This window comes from Haliotis rubra, unplaced genomic scaffold (genome assembly GCF_003918875.1).
Source record: "Haliotis rubra isolate DU_JTF1 unplaced genomic scaffold, ASM391887v1 Scf58, whole genome shotgun sequence".
Classification (NCBI taxonomy): domain Eukaryota; kingdom Metazoa; phylum Mollusca; class Gastropoda; order Lepetellida; family Haliotidae; genus Haliotis; species Haliotis rubra.
The window spans coordinates 1,441,713-1,453,945 of NW_025767279.1; the positions used below are offsets into that span (position 1 = coordinate 1,441,713).

At 38.4% G+C, this 12,233-nt stretch overlaps 1 protein-coding gene across 1 annotated transcript; it reads right to left on the reverse strand.

Moving 5' to 3' along the window:
- Positions 1-690: 690 nt before the first annotated feature.
- Positions 691-2,749, reverse strand: LOC124254699 (zinc finger MYM-type protein 3-like). Its single transcript, XM_046688545.1, has 2 exons — positions 2,397-2,749; positions 691-1,588 (listed from the first exon to the last, which is right to left on the reverse strand). The coding sequence occupies exons 1-2, from the start codon at positions 2,747-2,749 to the stop codon at positions 691-693; spliced, it is 1,251 nt and encodes a 416-aa protein (XP_046544501.1).
- Between the last annotated feature and the right edge of the window lie 9,484 nt (positions 2,750-12,233).

The window sequence follows — 12,233 nt, forward strand, 5'->3', positions numbered from 1 at the left end:
TTTAGAAAATTTAAAGCCGTTTTCAAGACACCATTTATTTATCTTATTTAATCATAACTGCAATTGCCGTTCAATAGTATGCATATTCTGACCACGACAAGAAATATTAAAATCATCCACAAAAGGTGATCCATCTATTGAATCGTTTAAAACCTTGGATAAACTGTTGATCTTGATACTAAATAAAGTGACAGACAAAATACTGCCTTGTGGGACACCCTGATCCTGATTTTAAATTACATTTGTGACGTCATTCCATTGTCTGCTCGCTCCATTATTTTTCAGGAATGGAGCGATGTATACAGGTTTTAAATGTAACACTTTGATAGTTCGTTTCATTTTGAAATTTAATTTTACGAGAAATACCCTGGACGAATTCCAGGTATTTGTAAAATACGAACTATCAAAGTCTTGTGTTTTTTAAAAACCACAGAAAGTACAAGGGTTTACCTATTTCTTATCAAATCAAAATACAAATTGATCACAGGTTTAGAAAACATGGACATGTCAGTCATTTGTTTACATTAACGTTTACGATGATGTTCATGGGTGCACTAGAAGGTGTTGAAGTGGTCTTGCTCACGCTCGAGGTAGGGTTGCCCTGGAGAATGGTACTAATGTCCTTCTTCTGATCTTCTGCTGTGCGTTTGTAGTTCCTGACAGCTGAGGATCGGTGACCAGTTCAGCAGATCAGCTGCTCGTCGACTCCTGCCTGGTAGAGTCGACTAGCTGCTGATGCCCGGAGAGATTGATTTGTGCGGTGTCCGGGCAGACCTGCAGTCTTGCATAGGCGTGAAAGGACTGACGTTTATGTCTTCCCAATGGTTGATCCACATACCAGACATCCCCAGTAGGTTTAACCAGCGGACGTAAGTAAAATGCGTCAGTTTTGGTTGTTGAAGGGCAATGGGCTAGGTACTTCTCAAACAACGCCACCACGCACCTGTCAGGTTTCTCCGCGTTTTCATACGCAACAACACGTGTGTTCTCAACACGGCGGTGTTTAAGTCCTCCACTGTTAGATTTCGATGTGCGTTCCGTGTACAACAGGTATCTTCCATTGCTACTTTCACACACCTGAAGCTGCGACGCGTCCCCTCTGTGCTCCTGGCCCCCGCGTAAAGCAAAATGTAATCCAATCAGGTAGGCAAGGGTGTCCAACAGCTGAGCAGGCGTGTTGCTGCCGAGACAGCCTGCAGACCACAGTACATCCTCCTCCTCTAGTGTGATAACTTGAGCTTGTCTTTTCGTCTTGCACGTCCGACTGTTAGTCTCCATCACGTTATCCAGAGTGTTGCGAATCTGACTGAAAGAGTCGTCAGACAGAAGCTTGAAACACCTGTCCAGAGTGTCCATATACAGCTGGAGACAGATGACAAAACTGTACAAGGTATCCGGGGGATATTCACATCCGTCCACTTTCTTCACTTCACATATGAAACGTGAAATGGAATAATTCAGTTCATCGCAGGTCATGTCCTCTATGTCCACAAGAATGGGGCTAATGTTGCGCTGATCTGCAAGCCGATTTCTGTTATGTTGCCATTCCTTGAACGTTTTAACAGCCCATTGAATTTTGGTCATTGTGCTGTCGGCAAATATGAAATAATTGAATCAACACACGTTTTTCAGTTCTATGTAACATCAGGCTTTTTGCAACGATTAATTAACTTTGTTAGAATCATTAAGATATAGTTTCTCCCTCATTTAACTATCTATATGGAATATTACAAATGTACACAGGTTTGCAATGTTCTATTGTTGTACTCGTGAAATCAAAATGCTAATCAAAGTTCAGTGTAAACACAAACAGACTGTAACGCAAAGATCGAAGACCGGTCATTTTGCTCTAATACGCAAATCATTTGAGTTACAGTTCGCCTGGAATAAATTGTTACGTAAAAAGATTTATACGTTAACATTTTTATGCCTACATACAACTTAAAATTTGGTAAATGTGGGATTGATTCGTGGAGGGAACGTCTCACGTTAAGAATTTAACTTACTCCCCTTTCGCACGTGATTTTCAAAGTTTATGCACATTAAATGAAACACCGAGAACAAGTAGGGTTGGTCTAAGTTAACGCTCCTCACGTACATTTGTTTCACTGTTCCATCTACTGCGCTTACCCCCTTGTAATACAAACTAATTTGAAACTATGATCTTTTGTTAAACAACTTTTATCCTAAGTTGAATAAAATTCTGAGATTTAAGTGTTCGTTTGTCAAGGTAAAATTATGAGGATTCGCAATCTTAATATCGCTTTATTTGATTTACTTTTTTGTTTAAAGTGACATTCATCGGGACGTTTTCACTGCAAACAGACTATACTTGATATTAAAACCTGATAAAAATATGACGTTTAAACCGGAACTATTTGTATCTAAACTCCTACCTTCTGTGACCGAGAGATGAAATTTCTGTATCCGTTTTCGGAGCCCTGAATCTCATGTTTGTAGGCTTCGATGTTGTTTTCACGACATCTTTTTCGACTATCTCGCATGTAGATATGAGTTCAGCGTCGCATATATCTCCAGCGAAGTCCAGCATGTCGTGGCCATTTTGGTGAAGGACATTTTGCTCCATGCGAGTCTCCAGCTGTTGGCATGTTGAAACGAATTCACAATCGCTTATGTCCGAAAATTCTTCAAAATAGGGTCTCGTATTTGAAGAGGTCTCAACAGTGTCGATTGTCGAAGCCAGGTAACTCTTCTGCGTTATGAAGAGGTATTCTTCTTCTGACGACATCTCCACGGGGAATGAAAGATTTCGAAGATCGCCGGATTTTCAAATCCACGTGTTAGGCGGACCCAACATGCATGGCAAGAAGGGGCGATGCAAATTTGTATATGAAATAATAATTGAAACGTAACCTTTCAAATCGACATTAGGGTACTGAATCTGGTTTTGCTCATATTAAGTAAATTTTCCAAGAGTCAAATATTATTATAGTTCTATATTTGATTGATAACCTCGTTTTAAAAACATCCTGCATACCCTTAAAAGGTAGCCGTACCCTAATAATGGGGTGCATTCAGGGAATGGAGAGTCATTGTTCAAAGCACGTGCATGCATGATCTGCACGAGCTAGGACCGGGAGGTGACAGGTTGAAAATACAGGCCACAAACTCCCGTAATGTGGCTCCCGACTGCTACCCCTTTATTGTAAATAGTCAATTGTACTAGCTGCGTGTATGTGTGCAAATGCAGGTTTATAGAAAGAACAAATTCGACATTATGTTTTTTGTATTACATTTGGCCCTTAAAAAATTACCAATACTTTGAATGTAATTTCAGTAGGGTAATATCCTCGTAACTCTCCATTCCTGAAAAATAATGGGCCTCGGCTCCATTATTTTTCAGGAATGGAGAGTTACTCGGACATTACCCTCTACATAATGGTCAGACAGAGTTGAACCCACTCGGACTTGAAATTGCCTGTTTCTTAAAAACTGTGATATAAAAAGAGGTATACGACCCCTTAGACCTAAGTCATGTAAATCCTTCAAAATGCCATGCTTCCAGGTCGTATCATAAGCTTTCTCGAGATCAAAGAATATTGATACTGCACGTTGTTTAGTTACTATTGCATTTTTGACAAAGGATTCTAGTCGTACCAAATGATCAATGGTACTACGATTTTTCCTGAAACCACATTGAATATTTGTAAGAAGGTTATTTGTTTCCAGATACCAAATAAATCTGTTATTCACCATTCGTTCCATGGTTTTACAGATGCAGCTGCTTAAAGATATCGGTCTGTAATTGGAAGGATCAGTATGATCCCGGCCAGGTTTGGGTATAGGGACTACAATGGCATTACGCCAGGAAGGAGGAAAGTTTCGAGACGTCCATATTTTATCAAATATATCTAAAAGTGTGACTAGACATGGTTCAGGCAAGTGTTTCAGTAGCTGATAATGAATATTGTCATCACCCGCTGCAGTGTCAAGAGCTTGCTCAAGGGCTGTATATAGCTCATGTAATGAAAAAACTACATTATAGTGTTCACCATTACTTGAATCAAACTTAAGTTTTGTCTTTTCCTGCTGGTTCTGATATCTCTGGGACATAATTTGCTGATGAAGAATGCTTGGCAAGAGTTTCGCCAATCTTATTTGCAATTGTAGATTTATCAGTTATTAAATTATCACCATCTTTATGATGGTGAACCGCAGATGTTGAACCTTAGCCTTTAATTCTTTTAACCATGTTCCATACTTTGGACGTTGGCATACGTGAATTAGTTTTGGAGACACAGTTCCTCCAAGACTGTCGTTTGTTTTGTTTAAAGGTACGACGTGCCTTCGCATTGAGTATTTTAAATTTATTTAAATTGTGGACAGTTGGGTGATGGCGAAAATAATTCTCTTCCCTTTTTCCTCGCTTGCTTACAATCTGTATTAAACCACGGTTTCCGTACATGTGGACATGTAGAGGAATTAAGTATACACTCATCAGCTATTTCATATAAAACGTCAGAAAATACCTGAATAGGATCAGCTATATCACTGAAACATTCAGGTCGTAATTTAATTGTGCATAAATTTTGAAATAAGGACCAGTCTGCCTTGGGAAAATTCCATCTTTTGTAAGATGGAGAATCAGAAGGATAAATTTCTGACAATATCGTTGGAAAGTCGTCACTTCCACAGAGGTCATTGTGGACTGACCAATCAAATTCATTGAGGAGGTTAGAGTCTACAAGAGACAAATCCAGTGAAGAGTAGGTGCCGGTTGCATAGAAGTGCTTGATTCGTCGTTACATATACATAGGTCATTATTAGAGATAAAATCTTCAAGTATTCTACCTTTAGTGTTAGTGTGTGTACCACCCCAGAGTGGGTTGTGGCCATTTATATCACCCATTATAATACAGGGTTTTGGGAGTTGGTCGTAGAGATTTTGAAGATCAGCCTGTACAAGTATTGAAGACGGCGGGATATATAGAGAGCATAATGTAAAAGTAACATGTAAAGTAAGTCGCACTACAACGGCTTGGTGATAAGTATTAAGTGTGACAGGGCTATGGATAATATTCTGGCGAACAAGGATTGATGATCCTCCAGTGGCTCTCTCACCTGCAGGAGAAAAACAGTGATATCCACTGAATTGACGCAATTCAAATTTGTCTGTCTGTTTTGGATAAGTTTCCTGCAGACAGAATACTGACGGTGTAATGTCCTGTACTAATAAATGTATTTCATTGAAATTTGTCTCGAGCCCTCTACAATTCCAATGCATTAGTTTATTGGAATAACCTATCTTTTGGGGGGAATGATTGGGGATCTACCCCGCTCTTTTTTCGTTGGCGACAAGCCATGTGCCCTTGGATTGAAGTTTTCGGACACTTCCATATCCTCAAGTGAACCATATTTATTATAGAGTTTAATTTGCTTATCTGATCCCTTGATACTGCCATTTTGATGTTTTATCGAAGATTCTGGTCTTGGGTTACCTTTATTTTTACTGACTTGCTTGATATTTGTACATGGTTGAGACGATGATTTCTCGCGTGCTACAGCTGAATCGTGATTACCTATTCAGACTGGATGAGTAAATTGGGGAGTGAGTCTTCTGCAGTGCATCATATGCTCTCACAATACCCTCACCTACAGTAGAAATGGGTTATTATGCCAAGTGGCAAAGGAAAAAATAGGTACAGGTAGCCAGTAACTGGTCATCGTAATAAATCAGTTTAGGAAACTAGAAGAGACTATCTACACATATGATTGATGGCAGATATATTGTCTGCACCACGAACTTAGTCCTGAAAATGTGAATGCAACAACATACATAAACATTGTACAATTTCTTTATTCTTTTATGAGAAATATCTCTCAGCAAACAAGTACTCGGGTCAGACAGGGCGTTTTAAATCCTATAGATAGTTGATTTTATGTTGACTGTTCAGAGCATGACGATTTAATATAATACATGGTAGGGTTGCGTTGTTAAAACTTACATGACAACATAACATTTACTCCATGGGTCATCAACCTAATAATAACAGATTATATATTATCAACTTCAGTGAGTAGTATATAAGTAATCCAGATAGCACAGACAATAGCATTCCTAAGAGAACAAAAACATTCCAGTGCACAACAATAGCATTCCTAAGCACAACAACAGACATTCCACAGGAGTACTCCTTAAACTATTCAAGATATTTCAGTCATACAATAGCATTCCACAGGAGCCCTACTTAACACTCCTGAAAGTATTCAATCTATTGACGTTGCGGTGAACAAACATTCCAGAGGAAGAAAAAAGCATTCAATAGAATACAATAACATTCCAGAGGACAAGAATAAGCATTCCACAGGAGCGCTCCTTAAAGCTCCTCAAACTATGCAAACTATTTATGTCGCGGTGAACAAACATTCCACAGGTAGAATAAAGCATTAATAGAATACAATAAGCATTCCACAGGAGTGCTCCTTAAAGTTCCTGAAAACTATTTAAGTCCAGGTGAACAAACATTCCTCAGAATAAAAGTATTCCACAGATGTAGAGTGTTAACCAACCAAACTGTATGTGTACCACTGTATAGCCAATCAGTGCGCTCATGCTCTACACAATCCCATCATGCACCTTCTAGTATAAGTAAGTTCAGATCAGTTTCATCGCCATCATAGACCAAAAGAGTTCTAGATAGACATCTCTGCTTGCAATTAAATATGGCACAGAAGATATTTGACCTTCGTCGTGTAGACTTTTCAACAGACCAGTTACTCACGAGTACGTTTCAAGAAGTGAAGGATATTCTTAATACTCAGCTCCATTTGCACGAAACGATGATGCGAACAAGCGAGTTGTATAAAGCCACCTACACAGAGATGTCCAAGAGAATGAAGACCTTAGAACAGAAATGCCCATCGCTATCGCCTGCTCTCATGAGCTTGATGTTGGATTATTCAAAAATTGCTGTCACATCTGATGATGGAAATTCAAGGAACAGAAAACGTCGATCACCCAACAAGTTTCTTGCTAAGGCTAAGAAGCCAAGGAAAGTGAAGGAAGAGAAAAGTGGTCAGAAGCAGAAGACCAAAAAGAAGAAATTCACTCCAGCAACCCCTTTGCAACCAAGGTAAGTGTATAGTTTATCACTGTGTTCATTTTGAATATCTTTTCATTTACTTACCTGTTTCTGTGTTTGCGGTTCTAAATTCTCCAATCTTATTTGTTTTCTCTTTATTATTAGGGAAATGGTAGAAGATACTGAAGCAGTGTCATTTTCATCCCTCATGGTTGATGAACCCACTTTAAATGACGTGTGGTTGGATTACACTTAACTCATGGAGGACATAGAACAGCAAGAGAAACAAGTCACAGACTGCAAGACATAGAAAATAGTGAAAAGATCGTATGTTATGTCTGAGTTATTAATATAATGTCCACATGTTTTAAGAAGTTATGAACATTCACATGACTGATATCAAAACCTTGGTGATAGGTACGTCAGTGAACGCGTTTTATTCAACTATGACGCGTTTTTAGTACAAATAAATCCCTACCCATAAACTCCACCCAAAAAGGTAAAGGCAGACTGTGAGTCGTCGTGATATTTTTTCAATAGAACACTATTTCAATACATACTCAGTGAGGCGTGGTGTGTGTGTAGATTATTTCTGTGCATCTTTGAAAGAGTTACTGCTTATAACATGGAAAAGGAAGAATGTTTGAAAGTGTTAGGTTTAGTGAAAATATGTTAATTATAGAACAAACTGTTACTTTGACAGATGAACAAATCATCATATTAGAAAACTAATCAATAATTAAAGAATATTGTGAAAAGTTTAAAAAAGAACAGAAGTGAAGAGTGAGAGACGGAAAAGGTGGAGAAGAGAAGACAAATTGAAAAAATTAAAAGAAAGGAGAAAGGAAGAGAAGGCGAAGAAAGCGAACGTGAAGAGGCTTAAAACATTGTGTTTAAAGACCGAATGTTCAGTGAAACTGGAAAGACTAACACTGTTTTATCACTGATGTGATGACAACGGCGGTGTGGGTCTGCAAACCCTGTTTTGTTCAAATTTAGGTAAGTTTATTAATTTATTTGTTTTACTTTGAGTAATATGCAAATATGTCTTACATGCGAGTTTGCCATCACACGTAAATGTGTTGAACTTTGCTAACATTCGATGTTATTTATGCATTAACGTTTACAATTCCATTACATGGACAATGAACCAGAAATATTCGCTCGAACGCAACTGCTAAGGCGTTGTCAAGCAAAACCTAATTTGTAACCTCTCCTCTTTCTGCGTTTTGGCGTTCAATTTCAGGAGCGTACGGGAACATCGCTGATTCTCTATGTATATGCTGTAGCGAGCATTTCAAGTTTTTCAAAGCAACTTCTCATTCATTCATTTATTTGAATACACATTACAAACTCCATGAATCAGCACGTTTCATAAAGTTAACTCTTTACCTCCTAACATAGATCTGAATAATGACAGAAAAATATAAACGTATACAAAAGGATCATTTATAAGATAACGAACCTTCATGGAATAAAAAACACCTCCAAACTTGTTGGAATGTTTTTGTCACCAGTGAGAGCTGTGAAACACATGTATAATAGAACTCTTACGACACTAACCGGATCGAGCTGCTCAAGGGTTAATGTGTAACTTGGTTGTTCACCGCGACGTAAATAGTTTGAATGGTTTCAATAGTTTCAGTAACTTTAAGGAGCGCACCTGTGAAATGCTACGAGAACATCGCTGATTCTCTATGTATATGCTGTAGCGAGCATTTCAAGTTTTCAAAGCAACGTCTCATTCATTCATTTATTTGAATACACATTACAAACCTTGTGAATCAGCACGTTTCATAAAGTTAACTCTTTACCTCCTGTCATAGATCTGAATAATGACAGAAGATTATAAACATATACAAAAGGATCATTCATAAGATAACGAACCTTCATGAAATAAAAAACACCTCCAAACTTGTTGGAATGTTTTTGTCACGAGTGAGAGCTGTGAAACACATGCTTAAAAGAACTCTTACGACACTAACCGGATCGAGCTGCTCAAGGGTTAATGTGTAACTTGGTTGTTCACCGTGATGTCAATTGTTTTGAATGGTTTCAGACGCTTTAAGGAGCACACCTCTGGAATACCATCTTTAAATAGTTTGCATAGTTTGAGGATAAGGAGCGCTCCTGTGGAATGCTATCGTTAAATAGTTTGCATAGTTTCAGGAGTGTTAAGTAGGGCTCCTGTGGAATGCTATCGTTAAATAGATTGCATAGTTTCAGGAGCGTTAAGGAGTACTCCTGTGGAATGCTATTGTATGACTGAAATATCATGAATAGTTTCAGGAGCTTTAAGGAGTACTCCTGTGGAATGCTATTGTATTCGTCAGGAATGCTTTTGTTCTCTCAGGAATTCTATTGTCTGTGCTATCTGGATTACTTATATATATGGCGGCGGTCTGTAAATAATCAAGTCTGGACCAGACAATCCAGTGATCAACAGCATGGGCATCGATCTGCGCAATTGGGAACCGATGACATGTGTCAACCAAGCCAGTGAGCCTGATCACCCGATCCTGTTAGTCGCCTCTTACGACAAGCGTGGGTTACTGAATGTTCATTATAACCCAGACCTTCACGGGTCTATCAACTTCAGAAACAACAATTGCATTAAATGTGATATACACACCTCTTCTAGCAAACACGTAGTCACCTGTGATGTCATGGACTGTACAGGTAATCCATTGCCTCTTGACACTCACTGGGTATGAAAAAGGGAACATCCCTTCCCGTATGAAATACAATAACAAATTGAAATCTTATTGCAGTAAAATTCATTTCATCACAAAACTGAAATTATCTGTAAATGAACTGACCACACTGGCCAGCTCAAAAAGTATGAAGTTAACAGCTTTTCACAGGAACAGAGTAATTGTTTGTCACTACACTACACTAATCAATCCAGTTTTATTCAATGAACGTCAACAGATGTGGGTAAGCAAGCTGTAATGTTTTACCTTTTCCTCTGACCTCCACGACTTCCTGGCTTTCCAGGAGACTCCTCTCAAATCTACACAGTTCAGAAATGTCATTTACAACACCTCTGGTCCGTCTTGCATGATCAGCTACCCTGCTAAAAGAGGCATATGTAAGTGAAATATTTTGTCACAATATTCCTGTATCCTCTTGGTGTTATACAGTTGATAGTATCATTTTATGTACACCTCACATAAAGTGGTGCAATTGAACCAAAACTTGATTTTTGGTAAACAAAGATGAATGATATAATCAACTACTCAACTATATACACCAGTGCAATTACTAAATAGTTAACACAAATGGAAACATGTCCTGTCCTGCGTCTGGTGTACGTTACAAGTTTGGAGATAGTCAGTTCCATTACTCTGATAAAGTTGTTGTAGGTGACATCTTAAAGATCCATTGCCCCAAGCTACTCTGCAAGATAACTGTGTAATCTCTGAATGTCATCAGCAGTGGGTAGCTCCACATTCTTTTGAAATGTTCTTGTGTCTAACAGCACTCTTGCAGCTTTGGTAAGTTGGGTTCCCCAAAGAACTCTTATCATCTGAAGGATATCTTCGTCATTCTTTTTAGCACCTTGATTTTCAGCCATTATGCCACTGAAGACCATCTTAGCCAAGCTTGAGAGCATTGCTCGGAGTTTCTATTGTGTTGTCTGTGTTATTCAGGCATGCTATGTTGAGTACAGCCTGCACAAGTAGGTTAAAGTTTCCGGGTACCAAATAGTCAGCGGAGGAATGACACACCTCAGGTTTTAGTTTTCTCAGCTCTAACATGAGTCGAGCAGCCAATCTCATTACTTGGGAAGTGTATTGGCCCCTCTTCTGTCTGTTAATATTTTTCTCCATCCAAATGTTGCCTAGTGCCACAATCAAAGGATCCCCTTTGGCCACCTCGCTCACATTATCTTCCAGCATAATGCTAAAAACCTCCTCCACAACCTTGCTTGATGCTTCGGTGTTTATCCTACCTGCAAGAGTATCACTATTAGTTTTGATAGTTCCAAGGGTGTATTGAACGTCTTCTTCTTCAGGCATAATTTCATGTGTCTTTTTAGTAGAACTGTGATTGGACCCAAAGTAAACACTCTGGGCAAGGACCATATTTTGATACATTGAAAACCTTGGGTCTCCTGATGTCTATTGTGTTTATGAGTTTCAACAACTTGTCAGTTGCCAGTCACTTTATGTAACAATAACACAATCATTTAGGTTATAGTTTAGAGTTATCATTACCAAATATATATCTGAAATGGATTTAAATAAAACAAATATCTTGTGGCTCCACAAGCACTTGCTTACTATGTGGGAGTACATCTGGATCTAGATCTAGTTCGGTTCCTTCAACTTCAAGAGCTTCGGTTCCACAAGAAGCTTAAAGACATAGGACTACTAAATAGCATAGCGTTGTGATATTTGTATCTTTTGTATTCATATTTTAGTTTCAATCAAATTGTGAGTTGCAAAATGTTGACAAAGTCACGGTGCTCATTGTAGACTAAATTGCTGATGTCTCAAATGGCAAATACTGAACGAAATATCTCTATTTTTTACCGCTTGCCTATTCACAGTCCGTTCTAAATGCTGTCAGCATGTTTCTTTTCTTCGTCATTGCCACTTGAAATGAGAATAATATTACCAATATAAATGCAGCGTTTAATATCCCCGCCTGCCCGACCGTCCGGAACGGTCGGTTTTCTTCTCGGACGGTAAAATTTCAAAAGTAGCCTGTCCGGTGGTCTGGTAGATATGTATTTCTGATCTTGATTGTGAGGCAAAATGAAACAGATTTCTAGTTTGTAAACCAGGCTATGTACCCTAGCCTGAACGTTACAATACATGCAGTAAGGTATTCAGAAACTTGATTTTATTTTAGCATATTATTATTGAAAACCGGACAGGCTAGTTTGTATCCGGACTGGTATTCTTTTAAAGTTACCAGTCCGGCTGTCTGGCTTGGAATTTTGGGAGTTATATACACTGAGAAATGGTTTGAAAATATTCAACAGTAAGTACACATTTGAGGAAATTCTGTCTAAATATATTCTTAATGCCATGACAAATCGTAGATGTTCACAAATAATTTTAATTTTAATTCAACTATAAATGATCCACTGTCACATAAAATGCATTGCCTTTTGGATGATGCATGACTTAGCATTAAGTACTTAAAATATACAATATTAAAACAAAGGTGCTCCGAAAG